The sequence below is a fragment of the Pithys albifrons genome, chromosome 3 (genome assembly GCF_047495875.1).
Source record: "Pithys albifrons albifrons isolate INPA30051 chromosome 3, PitAlb_v1, whole genome shotgun sequence".
Lineage (NCBI taxonomy): Eukaryota > Metazoa > Chordata > Aves > Passeriformes > Thamnophilidae > Pithys > Pithys albifrons.
In genome coordinates this window covers 15,805,034-15,825,647 of record NC_092460.1, presented here as the reverse complement: position 1 = coordinate 15,825,647, position 20,614 = coordinate 15,805,034, and the positions used below count along the sequence as shown (strand labels likewise).

At 49.1% G+C, this 20,614-nt stretch overlaps 1 protein-coding gene across 2 annotated transcripts in view; it reads left to right on the top strand.

Moving 5' to 3' along the window:
- Positions 1-15,273, top strand: part of RBM6 (RNA binding motif protein 6) — a 57,120-nt gene extending 41,847 nt beyond the window's left edge. The window contains exons 8-23 of one of the 2 annotated variants that reach the window (XM_071550620.1): positions 1,232-1,292; positions 2,593-2,661; positions 3,767-4,018; positions 4,515-4,675; positions 5,119-5,216; positions 5,702-5,744; positions 6,325-6,385; positions 7,345-7,436; positions 8,093-8,284; positions 9,204-9,293; positions 9,687-9,776; positions 10,367-10,639; positions 11,206-11,280; positions 11,847-11,944; positions 13,183-13,294; positions 14,990-15,273. In XM_071550620.1, the coding sequence (XP_071406721.1) occupies positions 1,232-1,292; positions 2,593-2,661; positions 3,767-4,018; positions 4,515-4,675; positions 5,119-5,216; positions 5,702-5,744; positions 6,325-6,385; positions 7,345-7,436; positions 8,093-8,284; positions 9,204-9,293; positions 9,687-9,776; positions 10,367-10,639; positions 11,206-11,280; positions 11,847-11,944; positions 13,183-13,294; positions 14,990-15,115 (1,893 nt within the window). In that variant the 3' untranslated portion in view covers positions 15,116-15,273. Of the gene's footprint in view, positions 1-1,231; positions 1,293-2,592; positions 2,662-3,766; positions 4,019-4,514; positions 4,676-5,118; positions 5,223-5,701; positions 5,745-6,324; positions 6,386-7,344; positions 7,437-8,092; positions 8,285-9,203; positions 9,294-9,686; positions 9,777-10,366; positions 10,640-11,205; positions 11,281-11,846; positions 11,945-13,182; positions 13,295-14,989 lie in introns of both variants that reach the window. The other variant, XM_071550619.1, reaches the window with a different exon arrangement.
- The last annotated feature ends 5,341 nt before the right edge of the window (positions 15,274-20,614 follow it).

Here is a 20,614-nt window from a genome sequence, read left to right as displayed (position 1 = left end):
CTGCCCATCGGAATGGAACAGGCTTTCACTCTGGTTCTTGTGTGTAACCACCCCTCTGCCTCATGCAGGAACCTGTGATACAGCTCTGAGTGTAGTAAGTGAAACCAGGAAGGAAGCTTGGAAATGGATCCAAGTACTGGGTGAAACTGGCCCATTTCTGGGAAGGCACAGTTGGCCAAGGATCATTTTATTCCCATGCCCTCCCCAAGGTTTTCCCAGAACGGGAGTTTTGGGCTGCAGCAGGCTGGGGGTTGAGAAAGGGCAGGGGTGCTGCCTGTGTTCCCACTGACTGCAGATGGAGAGGTTGCATCAGGGCAGGAAGGGATTGGTTGTCATTAGACTTCTACCTTGACCATGGATCACCTTGGGCTACAGAGAGCCTCATCCAGGCTAACTGGAGGCACTCTGCTGCCAGCAGAGCTGTTGCTCAGCACCTCGTCTCTGCTTGCAGCACTCCAGAAATGGAGACCAAAGTTTCAGGCAATGGTTTCAAACAGCTCTCAGTGCACTGAGAAGTGGCTGCAGTGTATGTCCCCACTGTTGCTGTGCGTAACCATGGCCTGAAGGAGCTGCCTTGTGCCTCAGAGCATTTATAAGCTTTCAGTTAAAGGACAAAATTGGTATGAAAGAGAAGCAATGCATTTATAAAAGCTCAAGGACAGAGATAGGAATGCTGTGTTGGGAGAGAATGGTGAAGATAGGACACTTGGCTCTGTCCATGACGGCTCCGGGTGGGATAACCATCAAAGCATGTACAGCTCTGTCTCTTGGTTAGCAGACACCTCTTCATTGACTCTCCAATTCCATCAGTATCTACAGTTTAGCTCAGATAAGGACTTTGTCACTGCTTGAGGTGCAAGTTCAGGTAAGAGAATGCCAAGGTAGCTTTTGATCCTTTGAATCAACGAGGGGCCTAGCAGAGACCTTTTGGTCTGGTGTCGCCTGAGAGGAGGAGGGGTCCCATCTCAAGGACTAGTGAATAAAGCTGTGCTCAGAAGTTGTGTGAAAAGTCTGTTCGCAGGACCATCCCAGTTGTGAGTCATATGAGCACTGCCCTGCCATTCCAGCCAAAGTGCCTGCTGCCATTGCCTATCCTGGCTCTCAGGCTCTTGCTGTAACTTTTCCATGGCTGTTACTTTCTGAAAGCACTGCAGAGCCTGGCATTCTGGAGTAGGTTGTACCCACTGCCTCCAAAACATGACTTCCTCATGCTGTCTTTCTTCCATTACAGTGTAAGGTGTGTACTGTGGGCTACAGATCTTCCTGCTCCTATTGCAAGCTCCCAAGGGATGGTGAGTATGTCTGGTCCCCTGTGCTTGGTCAGTTAGAAGTTTCATCTGTCCTGACAAGTCAGTTTTTCTTCTGGCTTCCTCATGGCATCCCTCTTGGTGGAGTGTGTAGAAGGATTGCTAGTTTTGCTTCATTCAGACTGTTTTTGGCTGCCCACACTGAAGCTGTTCCATGTGGATGCTGCCAGGTTCTCTGTTCTTGTGAGGCTTGGTGGAGAGTTGTCTTAGTGCACACATCCTTTCTTTCCTGTGGCTGTGGCATTGTCCTTCACCTGCAGTGTGTGTCCTTCAGGACTGTGAGCTGGTACTGCAGGTGAGATGGCTTCCCCTCAACCCACCTTCCTTGGGACATGCAGCTGTGTGTTTTCAGTGTCACTCTTTTGAGACTCTCAGATTAGGATCAGAAAATCATGGAATCGTTAAGGTTGGAAAGACCTCTGAGATCAAGTCTGACCATTAACCCAGCACTGCCAAGCCCACCGCTAAACCATCCTTCTAAACACCACATCTACATGTTTTCTTAAACACTTCCAGAGATAGTGATTCCACTTCCCTGGGCAGCCTGTTCCAATGTTTTCGGTGAAGAAATTTTCCCTAATACCCAATCTAAACCTCCCCTGGTGCGACTTGAGGCCATATCCTCTTGCCCTGTTGCTTGTTACCTGGGAGAGGAGATTAGAGGTGAATCCAGGATTATAATTGCTGAACTCACCTTGCTGGCTGTAAGAAATGCATGGAGAGGAGTTCTCCTCCAAGAGCTTCTCACCGTACCAGCACCTCTGCTTTTTGGGGTGGGAAGGCACGAAAGCCAAAACACGGTTCCTTGAGGAACTAATTTCTTTGAAACACTCAGGCATTCCAGACACTCTGTCAGCTTTGACTGTATCTTTGAGCAGACTTTTATGTATTGCCCCCCTATCCCAGGCAGAAGGGCAATACGGTAACTGTTGATGGACAGATCTCCATTTACTGAAGCACCGTCCCTGTGGTTGTGCTTTCTGTGTGCTGGGGCTCCTCCATCAGTGCTGTGAAGGCAAAATTCACACAGCTGACCCAACACAACTGTGGGTTGTAATGAAACTGCCAAGGAGCAAATTAAACAGAGCCTTTAAGCTGCTGTGAAGACAGATGGTGGTGAGTGCTTTCCTCCTTGGGAAAAGGTGTAATAAGGTAACCTTTCTGTGACTGGGGCAAACAAAACAACTCTCTAGGGATTTTCAGTGGTTACTGCAGCTTCTCATGAGTTCTGGAATCCTTTGTGACAGATGGTCATGAAGTGGACTTTAATATGCCTCTCTTACAGGGAGCAGAGCAGGCCCAGAGTCCAGAGGTGGTGCTGAGGAAGAAGACCCATCGGCTGAGCAAGAATTCAGTAAGAGACTTGCCCTCCCTATCTCCAGGGTTGTGCTCATGTCTGTGTGATTTGCATGGGTAGTTTTTGCAGCTGCAGGTGCAAACTGGTTTCATATGCAAATTTTACATGAGGTTCTACAGCCAGAACCCTGCACGCTACAAACTGCAGACAAATGAGTACAGGCCTGTCCAAGGTGAGCTGTGCTGGCAGCCAAGTGAGGCAGTGTTGCAGCTTTCCCAACAGCTATGAGCAAAGTCCCTGTGTGTTCTGCCGTGCTGCCCACTGCCTGAGCAGAATGAGAGCAGTGAGGTGCTCTGGGGGACATTGAAGAGGGAAACTTCACTGTGCCAAGTCTTGCGCTCTCATTTCTTTCTCTTTGTGGGAAGAGGTTTCAGCAGCAGGTGTAGAGCTGGAGATGTCTGAGTTTGCAGCACCACAGCTTTGGCTTTCCCTTCCAGCAGTGTTAGATGTTCAGGTGGGATCCCTTTTGCAGTGAAGCCTGGCAGTTCAGAGTCCTTCAAGCACAGAAACTTGGTGGGATTTATCTTCTCTGTATTCAGTAGGTAGACTGGTGGGACAGGGTGTTTCCACACTGTATGTGCCTTATCTGTGGTCAGGAGGCACCTGATAAAGTCTGTGACTGTATTATAATCCATTTCACTTAGTAGTCATGGGGATCTGAATCTGGGTTTCCCCTAGCATAGACAGGGTGACAGTTACTATTGATATTTCTCAGCTGTGGGTGTTCAAAATGCATAATGCATAGTAAGAAAGTCACTGCCATATAGGGCATCCTGGACATGGGAGGAATCCAATCCTATCCTTGACTTGTGTTTGTCCAGCCAAGAGCTAGTCCTAAAAGGAGGTCAAAAAACATCTTGTCTCTGACAGGAAAGGTCTGGTAAAGGAGCCCAATGTGAGGCAAGCCAGTGGAAGGAGGAGCAGTACCTACCTTGTCCTGTACACAGCTGGTGTCTGAAAAGCATTAAGACATGGGATATACAAAGTGCAGAACTGGTTGACCTTTTATAAGGAGCACTGCTGCAGAGGCCAGAAAATAGGAGAAGAAAAATAGCTGTTTAAACACACTATCTGAAACCGGTCATTTCTGTTCTCTTAATAGCAGAGACAAAGCTTGAAACACCTGAGCAAGAGCTGTCAGGTCAACCAGGATCTCCAAAGCAGCCTGTCCAGCTCTCAGTTCCTGCTCCACAGCAGGACTGTCAGCCTCAGGAACAGGAGCCAAGGAAGAGCGATGAAGGGAGAGAGCGACGGCCCTCACAGGAGAAGAGAAGGGACATGGACCGGCACCAGGAGCCACCTTCTCAGAGGGAAGGAGAGGAAACCACACCACCAGATGGTGGAGGAAGCAGAAGTGAGTGGCACAAAGCCCAGTTTTGGATTTGTCTTGCTTGCCCTCCATGAGGCCATCTGCAGAAAGGGCAGCATTTCACCAAAACCTCTGGAGGCCTTTCTGTGTTGTGCAAATCCATGGCAACAAGTAATGGTGGGCTGTCCAGCTCCAAAGGTGCTGACAAATTGCCTTTAGGAAGATTAATTCAGGTTGAGCTGGCTTCAGATGGTGCAGTTAAGTTAGCACAGCAGCAGAAGTCTCTTTGGCCAGGAGTTCCCCTGAGCTCTGAGGAGGGGCTACTTTCTGCTCTGTTTTCTGGGAAGGAAAGGTCAGCAATTGGGGGTTTATACTCTCAGCATCTTTCAAAGTGGATAGGAAAAAAAGGAATGGCTTCCAGACTTGTCTGCGAGAAACTGTGTTGCTTTGAGTGGGTTTAGTCACAATAAACTTGGTTCTAAATGATTTTTTTTCCCCATGTTTTTCCTTTCTGGGTCATCTCCCTGTCTGTGCTTCTCAGCAATTATGCTGAAGCGCATTACTCGATTCACGCCCCCAGAGGTGATCGTGGGGCTCCTGGCCCCATACGTGCGTCTCTCCACGTCCAGTGTGCGCATCATGAAGAACAAGGCTGGGCGGATGGGTCAGACCTACGGCTTCATCGAACTGGAATCTCATGCTGTAAGTAGTTCCTTGCTTTCACATGTTCCCCCTCTTGGCATCTGAATTCTGTAGAAGGAGAAAAAGCACAGGAATACAAGAAATTGCTATACTTGTAAGGCAGCTGTCCTGGAGTGGGTCCTCTTCTGCTTGTCTGGCCAGGTAGAGGGAGTATCTGGTACCACTCTGGCTTCAGGAGCCAAAAGCTGTCTGTTGTCACAAGGTGTGACACTGACTAAGTTTCTTGCATCAGTGTGTTTCTTTGTAGACCCTCCTAAACTTGAACACTCTTACACAGATAGGTTTTTGCAGGGAACTTGAATTTAGTGTTTTCTGTTTGCCGAAGGCAAGAATTAAAACGACAGTCTCATGTTGGAGGGTTCACATTTTCTGGTTCTGGGTTGCTCCCAGATGCCATAGCTGTACTTGGCATTGGTCCAGACATTCTCCTTTGCTGTTAACAGGAGGCGCTGAGGTTGCTAAAGATCCTGCAGAACCTGGATCCCCCGATCTGCATTGATGGGCGTACCTTGGAAGTGAATCTTGCCACGGGGAGAAGAAGGTATAGGTAGATGAAACAGTGGGATTGTTCTTTCTGTGATATTCTGCAAGGCTAGAACTGTGTTGCCAGGCCAGGTGCTTAAAGTTTGGCATGGGAATTAGCACAGATGTTCCTACAACCTAAAAATGTGTTGAAGAAGTGCAGACATCAGAGCTTGAAGAAGCTTCAGTGATTGAGTAGTATGGGATTACAGATCACATTGCATCTTCCTGTTTTTCAGCCATCAAATCCCATTCTGAGGGAACTAATGGGTTCAGCTTTTTAAAAAGCATTTGGAGAGATTCATCTTTCTGGATACAGCAGAGTGGGGTCTTAACTGTTGTGGAGATAGTGATCTGCCAAGTCTGTCTCCTGAGATGGGCACAATCCAACATGTGGACAGCAAAGATGGTCTTTCTGCTTTTATTTGTCCTGCTGATCATTTTGAGTATACTGAGATTAATGTGAATCCAAAATGACATTAACCTGCAACTTTATCTCAACAGAAATGATTATGGGGAGCACGGTGACAATTCCTACTATGGCCCGGTAGGTCTGCACAGTTTCTCTGCAGGTCACTGAAAGGGAGGGAGCACTGGGGGTGACAGGCTTGGCTTTGTTAGGCTTTTTCCCTTTGGGCTGCTGAAAGTTCAGCAGGTTTGATGGGATGATAATGCTCAAGTGTGCTCTCACTGCTGCTGTGCCCCTCACACTGTGTTTATCATGTGCATAGGAGTGAAGACAGAGTGCAGGTGCCACTGGAAGGAATTCTGGGCAGGGTTACTCAATATCACACTTTACAGAGTGATTTAATTGATGACTGATCTCAGTTCCCAGAGTGAATGCCTCTTCTTTAGAGCTTGTTACTAGCCTACAGGCTCTTTCCATGATGAATGGACTGGAGGCTTCCATATGGATTGCCATGAGCACCTTCCATGGAGGCTGCAGAGATCTGGTGCTTTGCAACACTGTCCATTGCTCTCTGGATGAAAAGCTATGTCTGCTTGTGCTCTATTTAGGGTAGCTAAATGAGCCATTCCTCTGAACTTTGGGCCTGTGAGAGGGAGGAGAAGCAATATGATGTTTGTCAAAGAGTCTCTGATCTGTTTGTGTTGTTCACTTACTCCAGGGCAGAAGGGGCATGAGAGACAGGAGGGGCGGCGAATCACAGCGACGCACCAGAGCACAGTGTAAGTTAAACTCTGCTTCACTCCTACTGTGGAGACTTTTCTTCCTTAAAAGGGCACTGACATGTAGAAATCAGCCCAAAAATATTTTTAAAGGCTAAGAGTAGGTTTGTTTGCTACACCCACTTCTGAGTTCCTTTGCCAACTTTGTTTAGTCACATTTTCCTATCTGATGATGTGTTTCTCTCTATTCTCACTGTGCGAAACTACATGCAGATAAAGGAAACTTGCTGTCTATTTTTCCTTGTGTTGTGAAAAACTGATGGGATAAAATCAGCCTGGCAGTTACTAGAGGAGACAGAAGAAAATACACTTGATGCAGCATTGCCAGTAGCTGGAAGAGCGCTCCTGATTGTTTTGCTAACTTATATGTAGCATTGCTGAGCTCTGTCCAAGAACACTTGGGAAATGAGCATTCCTGACATTGTGGGCCTACTACCCTTAAGGCCTTTGGCTTTTCCTGTAGAAACAGTTCACTCCCCTTCTTGGGAGCTTTCATGCACCCAGGGGGTGGAAGGGATGTGGGGAGTGTCATCACTTTAAACAGGAGACTGTTTGAGAGAGAGCAGCTCTTTCTTGTTCACAAGGGTGGGTGGATACAGAGCCTGGTACTCATTACCCCATTCTTAGGGAAACTACTGAATTTCATGTCTTTGTCCAGCCAAGTGTGGTGGTCTGGTGATCTCAGCGCAGTCCCTGTAAATCTGTTTTGATGTGGATGTTTTGCCTGAGTCCTAAACCAGAAGAATTATGAAAACTTACTACACTTCTTACTCTTTAAAGGAAAAAAGATGTAGGTTGAGTGATGTGAAGATATTCATAGCTCTTTTGCCAGGAGAGGAAAATCCTTTTTTCCCACTCTTGATCCTTTCACTAGTGTAATATTTGCTCACGCTTTTGTCTTTGTAAAAAGTAAGTTCTGCCCCTGGAAGACTGATGCTAATTCTTCTCTCTCTCTCTAGCACCTTCAGATGTGTCCACATACATTTATGATCCTGAAACTGGGAATTACTACGATCCCATAGCTGGGACATACTATGACCCCAGGACTCAGGTGAGTGTGGGGGAAGGAAGCTTTACATGCAGTATGTTCTTACAAACAGCCCTTTTCTGGAGAGTCTTTGCAGCTCAATCCTGAAGACAGGGCAGTATAGAGGCAGCTTCGTTTCTTTGGCTGTCCTCCGACCTGTATGAAAGGGATGCACATTCCAAAATATCAACTTAAGGAGAGGCTAGGAACCCATTAGCCATGTGTTGAAGCAGCTGGAACCACCTCTTTGACCTCTGAAGCCCTGCCTTTGGGAGGTTTTTAAGCTGCACTTCCTTGAGTAGGCTTAAGAGCAGAGCATCATTGCTAAATTTTACTGAAAACGTGTGACTGTAATAGAATGGACAACAGAGCTCTGTTTTCATCTGTGGTCTATTTGCTTCTCTGCCCTAGACAGCAATAGTTATGAGGATGCCAAAAAAGAGCAATCAGCAGAGGTTTTCTGGGACTATCATCTTGTTTTCATGATCCTAGAGATGTGTGTGTTGTGGATGAGGAGGGCAGTGCTCTGATGACCTGTCTTCTGCCCCAGCAAAGTTCTGAAGCCTTTGCCTTCTGCATTCCCTTCTTACTGTGCTGGTCGCCCCAGCCAAGTAAGGACAAAAAGCCCAGTAAGAAGATTTCAGGGGTTTGGCTAAGTCAGCTCCAAATGCCTCTTTCAGAGGGAAGTCACGATTGACCGAGGAGAATCCTGCTCATCCCGAGAATCCTGCTCATCCCGAGAATCCTGCTCATCCCCAACGGAGAGCAGGAGGCGTCGTCATGGAAGCCAAGAACGGACAAATGAAAGGAAGGAGCCACACAGCAGGGACAACAGGGACAAAAAGGACAAAGGGAAAAGTACTTCTGCTAGGGTAAGTCTCTCCAGGCATCAGAATGATCAGAGTCTGAGGCCAGAAAGCTGAGGTAAGAGAGGTTAGAAAATAGAGAATTAGAGGATTCAGAAAGGGAGGGACAGTGAAAGAAAACAATGAACTCCGTGGAGTCAGCAGCTGGCCAGGAATGTGGTTGTTGAGTAGCCAGGTGGGAGTAAGTTCCTGAAATTTTTCTCTTGTGACATCAAATCTAGGGCTTCTCATCCTTTCCTTGAGGTAAAGGATTGAGACACATCCAGGTTACCAAGACACACATTTCACTCACGCTGCTGAAAGCACCCAGCTATTGTAACAGAGATTACAAAAACTAGCAGGGACATTTAAACATACCAAGTCAGATGATAATGAAGACTCAGCTCTCCCCTAACTGCAGTTCGTGTCCCCTAGTCCCAGGTCAGTACCCGTCACTGCTGCTCCCAGTGAGCAAACAGTCTCCCCAGTGCGAAGAGCTGCAGACTGGAAGTGGCTGCCGAAAGTGATGTTTGAGCACAACCCAGGGCTGTGATACTGACAGGGCCTGGGGAATGCCAGGAGTGTTGGTAAAAGTGATTCGGGCACCAAAGCAGAAACTTTGTGTTCCTCTCACCTCTTGGTCTGGATATGCTCTGGCATGACCAGTCCTGGGCATCTGTGACCTGATGGGCGCAGTTGTCTCTGAGACTGGTACCAAGCCAGCCAAGGAGTCTCATCTGGTATGGAGGCTTTCATCAACACTGGCCGAGGAGAATCGTGGTCATGTGTGAATGGATGGTAAAAACATCTCCAGTAGAAATCCTCCCATCATTTTTCCCAGCTGCCTATTTCTCTGTGGATGCTCAGAAGTGTCTTCCTGGCTGCACTGTGCACTCTCTGACCCTTGTGACGTTGCTGGTCTAATGCCCGGTGTTGGGTTTTTCAGAATGAGCCTGGAGAGGAGAGGTTCTTTGCAGAAGATGTCTTCAAAAAGCCATTGCCTCCCTCTATGAAGAAGGATGAGAGCTCAGGACTGGTAAGGTGTTGCATAACACTTGTCTTGGGGTCAAGTATGAATAGCTCATGAATTGCTAAACTGGAGCCTGTCCAGGGCTTCCATCCAGTTCTCTGTAAAGTGTGTAAACATAAAGCTTCACCCCAGCCTGCTCTTTGTGCTGCTGAGCACAGAGGTGAGCATCACAGGCTCATCCTGTTGCAGTGCTGGTCATCTGCAGTCTCTGGTGTTCTCTTGTCATAGCTTTAGGAGAGCTGTGGATTTACCAGAATGGGAATGTCTCCCACCAAAACCACCACCTCATTTGTGCCAACTGCCTGGTTTCTTTGTAGGCCTGTTTGAATGAATGTTTAGCTATTGTGTTCACTGAGTCTGTGCTGTGGTGGTCTCAACACTTGATCTTGACTGTTTCAGGCTGAGACTGGAGAGGAGAAATTCTCTGCAGAAGATGTCTTTAAAAAACCTTTACCGCCTTCTGTGAAAAAGGAAGAGAATGCAGCCCCAGTAAGTGGCTTCAAAAGGTTGTATTTTGCCTTGTTTGAGCCTGGGTACAGGACTGGTGAAGCTCACCACAGCCTGGCTGGGGCCCTGAGTGACAGAGGTGGGACCATTGGGGATGGAATGGTGCAGGCAGTTTGTGGTCTTCTAGAAAGGGGAAATTTGATACCTGCATTTAAGCAGGGTCTCCTCATTCAACCAGTCCTCAGACAGAAAACTCTTCAAGTTGCCTCCAGGCTGAGGAAGGCAACCCTCACTGACCTCCCTTGCTGGAGGAAGGGACTGACAGCATCTCCCTGCCAAATATAGCCACTGCCTCAGTCGACTTCTTTTGCTCAGGTGTGCGGCAGGTTGGGAAAGCCTGGCACCAAAGCATGGCCTGTCTAGAGAACAGAAGGGCTTCTACCCTGTAGTGTGAATGGAAAGCCAGCCAGCTTCTCTGCATTCCCTGCCTACACTGCTGGGAAGCTGCTCACTCCCTCCTGGGCTGGAACAGAGAGAGCAGTAATGGGAAGGTCAACTGGGAAAGCAAAACCCTGTGTGGTTGGGCAGACTTGAAGCTACAAATTGTCACACTTTTCTGCCACTTCTCTCAGCCCAAGGTGGTGAACCCTCTGATAGGACTTCTGGGAGAGTATGGAGGAGACAGTGACAATGAAGAGGAGGAAGAAGAGGAGGAGCAGTCCCAGGCTCAGTGGCTGCCGCCTCCCCCCCACCCACCCGTGCAGCGCGAGGAGCAGCCACGGAAGGCCAAGGCCAGCGATGACAAGCTGACCGACTGGAATAAGCTGGCCTGCCTTCTGTGCAGGAGGCAGTTTCCCAACAAGGAAGTGCTCATCAAGCACCAGCAGCTTTCCAACCTGCACAAGGTATGGGGGAGCAGGGGCTGGGGGTGTGCTGTGAACTGCTTTTGGTATGATGGCTTCGTGATCTGAAAGAAAAATGCAGCGGTTGGGTGGGAAGAGCTGTGCTGAATTAGACACAGTAGCAGGCAAAGTTCCCCCAAAGCTCTGTTCAAAGCATTGTGTGAGCTGCTTGTTCCTGCCACGGGAGTGCTGTAACATCAAGGTGTGACTTTGTAAGCTGTAGTGAGATGGCTGAGGCTTGGGGAGAGTGGGGTGCTGGCACACACAAGTGTGAGAGCAGTAAGAACTTGGCACGTACCTTCCCATGTTCTGGGCTGCCTTTGAGCTGTTGCTTCAAGGAGAGCCAAACTGCACACTGGTTAAAATAGGACTGCTTGCCTTCCTTACTGCAGGAGGAAGGACCCCAGGCCTCTGTGGGGGTGCAGGTAGTCTGGGCTGCAAGAGAGGCTGCTGTGCCTGGTCCAGTGCAGGTGCAAGAACATGCTGCTTTACCTCCTTAGAGGTGGAGCAGATGACCCTGACAGCTTGTGTTCTCTGCTTGACATTGGCTTCTGTTTTTGTCCTTCCAGCAAAACCTAGAGATTCATATGAAGATCAAACGATCTGAGCAGGAACTGGCATATTTGGAGAAGAGAGAACGTGAGGTGGGTCTGCTGTGGTGGGCAGACTGCTGCTTGTGCTTTTGCACTGGGGGGATGGTGATCCCAGGCAGATTCCACTTATGTTGCATATCTGCAGCTTCCCAAAGAGTGAAGTGTGGGCTCACTCTGCACTGGAAGCTGTAGGTAGTGCTGTGACTTCTAAGAGCTTGTCTCCGTCCTCGCAGAAAGGTCTGAGTGTGGTTCTGCAAGCCAGCATGGATTGGTCTCTGGGCTAAGTGGGACCCAAATTTCCATCTAAAACTGTTATGGTGTATGGGCTGCTGCTTGGCTAGGAATGGGGGGCCTGTACTTGTCCATTGTTTGGAATGTCCCAGAGCTGCTCCTGGTGCTGCAAGGAAGCAGCAACCACGTGTCTGAGTCAGCCCAACAGTGTGATGCCATCAGGACAGAGCAAGTGGACTGTGGGATGTGAGCATTCAGTGTTTGTGGGTCCCCAGGGCAACCTTCCAGCCAGCTGAGGATGAGATGAGACCTGGCTGCAGAGCAGTCTTCTGCAATGTGTAAGCCTTCATCGCTCCTATACTTACTTTGCTTTTTCTGTTATGAAGGGGAGACATAAAGACAAGGGAATTGAACAGAGAGAGAAATTCCAGCAGATGGATTCTCCAGAGAGGAAACGACTCAGATATGACCGGGATTCAGAGAGGTAATGGCTGCTCTTGGTTAGATCTCTTCAGGGATGCTGATGTGAGGATGTGATGGATACTGCTGGCATGCCAAGGCCAGGAACTGGCCAGTGGGGTAGATCTGTAAAGTGACAGTCAGACAGATAGGCAGAGCTCCCCAAAGTGTGAGCCTGTTGTGCTGCGAGACATCTCAGAGAGGCCAGGAGGAGGCCAGGAGTGGGAATGAGGGTTTAGGGAAAGGCATAGATAAGATGTCTGGTGCTAGAGGGGTGAGATGGGGGGTTGAGTGTGCCTGGCCAGGCACAGAGAGCAGAATGCAGCCTGTTCCCATCCACCTCGTCCTTAAGGCACTTGCTGTCCTCCTGTCCTGGCATGTAGCCATCGAAAGAAAGAGCAAAGCTGTGTTTCATCTGTTCACTGACTCAGAGGGACACTGGGAGCTGTTTCCATCTCATTCAGAGTAGGTGGAGAAAGAAAGTGCGTGCTGTGCGGAGCTCGCGACAGACCTGCCTGCTGCAAGCTTGTGTGTTCCAGTGGGCTGGGGAGCAGCTAGGCATGTGTTGAAGACTAAACTGGTTATGTGCCTCTTCCCTTCTGGGAAGGGGAAGGAGACCTTTCCTCTGTGTCTTGCAGCTTAAAATTCTGCATCTTCTCTTCCCTCTGTTTTCCTGGAATAGGTGTGGATAAACTAAAGCAGTTTGTGTGCTGTGTCATCAGCAGCCAGAAAGTAGAACTTGTCTGAAGGAAGCTATTTTTGTGCTGAGGGGCTTTCAAAACTGTGAGTTTTGGTTAATGGTCTTGGATGACTAATGTCCAGGTGAGAGAAAGGGTGTCCAATTCAACACTGCATCTGTCAAACTCTTTGACCACAGCACTGGGAGAAAAGAAAGATCTAACAGAGCAGCAGGGATTAGACTTCACTTTCTTGCTATTGCTAAAATTCTAATTAAGGAATACAAGCACTGAACACTCCTGGCTTGCTTGTACTGTAAATATTTTGGAGCCTGAGCTCATTTCCTGTGCCCTGGTGGATTTCCCCCTGAGACGGGACAAGAGATTTTGCAGTCAAAGGTGTGTGAGCCCTGCACACAGAATCCACTGTGGTGGTTTCCTTAGGAGGTGTGCTTCTGGCAAGAAACTCAGATATCCCTCATGAGAGTTTGGAATGTCAGCGAAGGTTCTATTAGCAGAGCTAAAAATCCCTGGCATGTGTTTGAAGCCTTCCAAGACTGGACAATTGATTCTGGCTCTTTTGCAGTGACTTTGATCCAAGGATTGACAGTAACAGCAAAGGGAACCGAATGGTGCAGTCTCCAGGGTGGAAGAAGGGCTTTGGCCACAACCAGCAGGGCACAGCATCACCAATGGAGGTGAGTCTTCCCTGCCTTTCAAAGCACACCACTGTCCTGCAGCCCATAATGTCTCTCACAGCAGCTGGAGGGAGTTCCCAGCTGGAGCAAGAGTTAAGCTGCAGGTCTCAGCACCCACCTGATGGAATAATCTGTGTGTGCTGATGAACTTTGCAGGCTGGGAGGGGCTGTAGAACAAGGTTAGAATTTATGTCAATCTGGAGGTGTTGGAAATAGAACAGTGAGCAGGAAGGATGTGAACATCTGATTAGTACCTGCTCAAAGCCAGGCTTGGATTTGAGCAGGTCAGCAGCTCAGTGCTCTGCAGCCATGTGATCTGGGGGAAAAGGTGAACCTGCCTTTGGGAGGTGTGAGTGCAGCCAAAACCATGAGGCACGTCATGCTCTTTTTCTGCTCTGCTTAGTGCTTGTGAGGCTCTCACTGCCATTGCAGTCTCTGGACATTGGAAGGTAATGCCAGGCCTGGGTAGCAGAGTCCCTTTGGCAAAGACCATCAGGGATAGGCAAGGTCAGGTAGGTCCTGCCTTTTGTGACAGGCTGATTTCTCAGTGGAGCTTAATTTGCTTTAGATGGTCTATCTGAGAAGCAGTCTGGGGCAGGGACTGCTCTCCCTTGCCCAGGGACACATGAGCAGGACGGTGCTGTGGCGACAGGCTCGTGGCTCACCAGACTGCCGTGGTGTCCGTGCTTTGCTGAGGAGCAGCTTGGAGCACAGCTCACGGTGTGACTTTCAGCTGGCAGTCGAGTATATCATTAAAGCAAATATTTGAGGCTTCGTGACACGTGTTTGCTTGAGCCCACACACACAAGGCAAGAGTCCCTCTTCAGTGCAGACAGCAGGCACCAGCCCCAGCTGCTGCTCAGTCTTGTGATAAGGTTCCCGTGCCTATAAAATGGGCTTTGTCAGAGAGCCAGCTCCAGCAATGCACTCTGGGAGGTCTGACCTCTGATCAGGGCCCCCATCCAGATGGGGAGCTGGTGGGGAAGTGCAACCCTCGTACAGTTCCTAGAGAGGCCTCCCAAAAGAGCCCTGGAGATGTGCTTTCCTTGCACTCCCAAGTCACACAGGACAAAGCCATGTGCCCTCTTAAGCCCACAGGACTTTGCTTTCTTGGCCTAATTGGTGAGGCCTATGGTATTCAGGTAAGTCAAACTTAAGAGAAGCTTCCAGCCTCGGGCCTGCTCCCCTGGGCCAACTCCAGGCAGGTGCTGCTGAATAATGCAGGCACTGCCTGCAAAAGCCAGTCCGTAAAAACTGGTTGAGATTCCAAGCGAGATAGCAGTGCCCATAGGAGCTCTGTTAGAGAGAACAGCTGAGCTTGTGCCAGTGCAGGCTAACTGCAAACAGCTCCCCAGGAGCCCAGCTCTGCCGGCACTTTCCTCTGCTCGGTTTCTATCCTGGCTCTCTTGCACTCGGCTGCTGGCACTGCCCGCTTGGCTGCCACCTTGCTGTATGCTGCTGTTGTTCCCCACAGCCCACCCCTGGGGTTTGATTCTCAATGGACATTTGCTGGCTGTTTTTGTTGCCCACAAGGGGCCTGTAGTTTCTTCCAGACAGCTTTTGGAGGAACACAGGGCACTTGCTGTTCCTCTGCTCACGGGTCCACATGGGAGCAATGAGCAGTCCTCAAACAGCCCAAGGGAAACGTTTTCTTTATGGGAGGGGAAATCACTAACAGAGTGTGTCTGTTTGCAGGCAGAAAATCGGAGGAAGGGCCCTGGCCTGGGGGCCCCAGGGAAGCCCCCCAAGAGGCAGTCAAATGAGACCTACCGTGATGCTGTCCGGAGGGTCATGTTTGCCCGCTATAAGGAACTTGAGTGAATGGTGGGGGAACCCCAAGCCAGCCTCTCTCCATCTCTTCGTCTCTTTCTCTCTGTGTCATGTTCTTTTGAAGGTTTGGTCTTTCTTTTTTTTGTTTTTTGAATTGTTACAGGTTTTGCTGCTAGAATTTTTTTAATAAAACTGAAAATTTGTCAGTGCTTGTCTGTGGCTAAAATGAAATGTTTTAAAAGCATGTGATGCTTTGGAAGAGTCACATTGTGTTTTGCTCTCTGCTGATGAGGTACCTGGGAGTTGAAGCCATGTCAGTGGGGCTGGGACAGGTTTGGTAGCTTGGAGGCCCTGCCAGCAGTGACCCTGTCCTGTGGTGTGTTCCCTGCCATCTCTGGGACAGATGCTCCTGGTGCTGTGTTCTCCTGGGTAAGGATGGGAGCTGGGGGCAGGGGATGGCCCCATGGTCTGGGAGAAATTCAGGATTCATCCTTCCAAAAGCAGCAAAAGACCTGTCTAAGCTGCATTTCCTTGTCTCTGGCACAGGCAGTGCCAGAGCAGTGTGGAGGACTCACTCATGGCACTGGGTTCTTGCTGCTGCACCCAGGCATGGTGGAGGTGGGCAGGACACTGTACTGGTGCGTACATGTGTGTGAAGCCCTTTGGTCTTCCTGGGAGCCTCAGGTGTGCAGAGGAAGGATGGGAAAGGTGATGAGCTCCTGGGGATGAACTCCCAAATGGAGCAGTGGTGGTGGAAGCAGGTCTGGCATAACAAGCTGGTGCTCTCAAGTCTGGAAATCATACACACACAAAGGGGGAAGAAGTGTGACTGTGATGGGACATAATTTTCAGTAGCACATGAGGGAAGGGGGGAATCTGGGAACAGATAGTAGCTGCTGCACAGGCTATCTTGCACCTGGGTGGGCTGGGCACCTGTGTGTGCCAAAACCGAGCACCCACAGAGCATAATTCTCAAGACAACCAGAAGGAGCCTTTACAAACATCAAATGCAGGAACCTGTTCTGATTTTATTAATTTGCTAAATGGGTACATGCATCTCAGTGAAAACCTGTTAATGACTGATGATACGTAATTAATTAGAAGATAATAAACCAGATAAATGTAAGAGCATCTTCCCTTAGACAGATGGACCTCACTAAATAATGTATGTTCCTTGGCTTAGCTGTACATTCACTTGATTCTAGTCTGTGATGTGCATGTGTGAAAGGGGAGGCAACACAGCACTTTCCTTCAGGCCTGTTGCCAGGGCTCAAGTCAGGAACAGACTGCCGTGAAAAGAGGGGAAAAATAATTAAAAATATCTAATTGCAGGATGTCACTGTCTCCAATCAAGAGAAATCCTGTTTCTGTCCATGGAGGTAGATCTACCTGCTGTTACTTACATTAATCATAGAAATACTTTATGTGTGTGCTTCTGTTATTTTGAGGATCATAGTAAATGATTATGGGAAATCAGGAATATTGCTTAAGATGCTGGAACAACACAAAGTTACTCCCAGAAATGTGGGATTCCTGGGGACGTGCTGTGTGTGTCTTGGGAACACCACTCACCTGGACTGTTGGGTGCCAGTCCGTAGAAAATCAAGGTATTCCCTGGGTTGATAGGGCTTCATTCCTCCAAATTTCCCTTCCCTACTGTATCCCAGTGTGAGCTTCTGTGTATTCCCTTGCAGATGTGTGTATATACTGTATGTCCAGGATGAGGGAGTGTGGAGTAGCCCTCTGCTGGGGCTGGGATGGGGTTACTGGAACAAGGTTATTAAGGAACAAATGAATAGAGTCAGAAGCTAAAAGCATTAAAAAGAACCACCAGCCCAGAAAATGTCACATTCCCTTGGGGAAACAGCAGCGTAGGTGGCAGTGCAGAAACCCTGACTATTTATCCTTGCTCCAGTGGTTTTGCTGTCTTTAAATACATTTTTAAGGATGGTCACCCAAAGCCACAGCTGAATTGCAACTGCCTTTATGTCTTACAACTATTTTGCTTTTGTTTCAGAGATTACTCACCAGTGTGCTAGGACTGTGGCTGCGTTCAGCCCCTTGCCTTGTGTGCCATCCTGTGGTGATGGGTATGGACCAAGTCACAATTTATTTTTATTTTTGGGAGGTCCTGGTAAGAGAATTGGAACAGTTCACAGGGTAAGTGCTGTGTTGTAGCAGTTGATTGTATGGAGATGTTACACACAGGAGGAGAACTGGAATGATCCATAACCAGCACTAAGGCTGGTATAGATGGAACTGTGTGTGCAAGGAAGCCCAGGAGGAAAAGGCAGAACAAGGGGTTTAGAAGGATTTTATTTAAAAGGGACAGGCAACAGACTGAGAGTGGAAACAAAGGCAAGGTTAATCCACCATTTAGAGGCTAGAGGCACTTCTGCTCAGACCCCTGTCCAAGGGAGGGTTCATCTCTGAGCTCCATCAGCCATGCAGGTTGGTGTGCAGGAAGCTGCCTCAGATGTCTGAGAGGCTCTGGAGCAAGGCCTGCTTTTTTTCCCCTTTTCCCAATGTAAATCCAATAGATAGTGTTTTATTTACAATGTTTATTCATATCAATATTGCTACAGCAGTGACTCAGGCCCTTGCAAGTCAAACGTAATGATGTAAAGAGCTGGAGTTGTGCTTTATAAACAGGAAAAAACCATCAAGGTGAGTTGAGGGAATAATTTGTAAAGGGGAAGGAGAGAGAGAACCCAGGAAATGCAATTCCCTCCTCAGCAGTGATCTGCTTCAAGGAGAGGAGAGGGGCTGCTGCAATGAAGATGAGGCTGGGAGTTGCCCCCAGTGGTGCAAAGACTGGCCACATCTCCTTGACTTGTCATCTCCATTTGGGACCATCTCTGAAATGCCTTACACAGTTTGGCACAGAACCACCTCACCTTCTCACAGCCCAGGCACACCCACCCCCTCAACAGGGGCATTACACTCCCTGTTTTTCTCAGAGGCAAAACGTGGTGCTCCACAAATTGGGTTTCTACCACTCAGCTCCAAGTAAACTGAAAAAAACCCATCCCTCAGGGGTTTCTTTCTCAATATCACAAGTGCAACTGTGCTGGACATCAGGACATTGCACACCTGTACAGGCATGACTGGGCCTGGCAAACAGGCAAAGCTGTGCCAGGACATCCTGAAGGCACAGAACACAAGCAGGCTAGAGTCCTACTGGTAAAAGCTTTAGGAGTGAATACATTGTAATTAGCCATTTGGTGCTTTAAGATTCAAGTAACAGGAGTTCAGTGTTCAGAGGAGGTTGTTGCTCAAACCATGCCCTGTTTTAATGGAGGTTCTGTATTTCCTTATTTATCCATATACATACAAAGACCATTCTATTCTTTGTTCCTGCACTGGGACGTTACACTTTCAAATGTCACCAAGTATAACTTTGTGAAGCTGCACTTTCATGGACTTCCTTTCAGTAGCACAAAGATTCAAAGGAAGATGAATGACACTATAGTAAGTCACATAGTGCCTGGAATAGCCGAGATAAGCACGGACACAAGGCCTTTCCAACCTTCATGTGGATCTCTTTCAGCAGCACATTTTGAATGGGATGTGGTTTGGCCGAGTTGCTGCTGGGCGGTGTGTGGGTCTGTACATGTGCCCTTTGGCAGCCTGGAGGAGGCCAGTCATGTCCAGCTGATAAAGTGCACCTTGTTTCTCTATGGAGTGTTTGGGAATGCTGCAAGGAAGCTGGGAATGTGAGCATTACACCCCAGGGACAGAGTCCCCTATCCCACACAATGGAAGGATGGGCTGGTCCAGAAATGGCAGGGGGCTGGATAACAGCTTGGAGATCAGCCCTGGAGCTGCTTCCAGCCACCACCTCGCAGACACCACTGCTGCTGCAGACAGCCAGTGGGCAGCTCCTGTGCTGCAAGACACCCATCTCTGGACCTCACACTGTGCCATGCCAGGTGTGATGTGGAGGGAAGGAGAGGGTCAGCCTGAGGAGCTGGAGTGCCTGCTTTAGGGTGGTTTGCATTCCCATCAAGGGGGCAGTGGGAGCAGGGTCAGCCCAGAGCAGGCAGTGCAGTCCCACCAACAAGCTGGGGACAAAGCTGCCTGTAACACCTGTCCAAAGTCCATCCAGGAAATGGGGCGGCCCACCTGAAGTCCAGCCAGGAGAGCAGTCTGGACCTGCAGCACAGCTTAGGGGAGCACTTGCAGCTCTGGCCTGGGCTTAAATGGAGCCCCCAACCCAACAGGCGGGTAGGTGGGAGAATGGGAGTTCACCTGAGGCCTCTTAGTGCCCCTGGGGGCCTCAACAGGGCCTTAGGTAACTCCCTTGGGTCCTTCTCTTGCTGAGGCATAGGAGAGGGATACCAAAGTCCCTTTTCCCCAAAGTCTTGTTGGGGTGTGCCTATTCCAGTGCCTCAGTTTGGCTCTGGGGTGCACTTCTAAAACTGATCTCATGACTTCCCCCACTTTTGGATTGCGTCCTGGAGCAGCTCTGGAGAGGTTGGACTTGGGACAGTATCAACCAGATTCCTTTCAGATGAAACCAAACCCAATATGCTCCAGGAATGCACCTCATGCTCCCCAGCCACCGATGGGCGTTCAGGCTGCAGGATCAGCTTGGAGCCTGTCTGGAGCTAAAAAACACCTTGTAAATCATGGAATCATTTAGAATGGAAAAGACCTCTAAGATTATTGAGTCCAATTGTTAACGTTGCCAAGCCCACCACTAAGCCATGTCCCTAAGTGCCACACCTACGTGGCTTTTAAATCCCTCCATGGATGGAACTCTACCACTTCCCCAGGCAGTCTGTTCTAATGCTTGATAACCCTTTCACTGAAAAAGTTTTTCCTAATATCCAATCTAAGCCTCTCCTAGTGGAACTTGAGGGCATTTCCTCTTGTCCTGTCCCTTGTTACATGGCTGAAGGAACTGACTCCCACCTGGCTACAACCTGCTGTCAGAGTTGTGGGGCATGAAAAGGTCCTGTCTGAGCCTCCTTTTTTCAGTCTGAGCCCCCCCAGCTCCCTCAGCTGCTCTTCATCAAACTTGTGCTCGAGATGCTTCCCCAGCTTTGTTGCCCTTGTCTGGACATGCTCCAGCACCTCAATATCTTTCTTGTAGGGAGGGGCTCAAAAATGGACACAGGATTCGGGGTGAAATTGTATAGTTCATACATGAGGTCCTTGCATGTCCGGGTCTGCTCCCACTGCACTGTGCTTGTGCATTGGGGCCCAAATCCTCCCAGATTTCCATTTCCATCACATTTCACTCTGAAGTTGCTTGTGGTCCAGAGCTTTCCTTTCTAACCCCACTACACGACTGCAGTGGGATGGTGTCCATGAGCCTCTGCTCCCATCCCCAGTGCTGCGCTTTGGTTTCCCAATTCTCAGGATAAAGAAAACCTGAGCGCTGCATGCAATGCCTTCCTATCGCCTTCTTTGAGATGTGCAGGGATGAAACATCCCCGGGAAAAGCAGAGCATTTCCCTCTGACTCCACCGAAGCCCGGCAGCTCCCGCCACACCAACCCCACACCGCTAGATGGCAATTGCGGTGTGTGGATGGATGGGACGG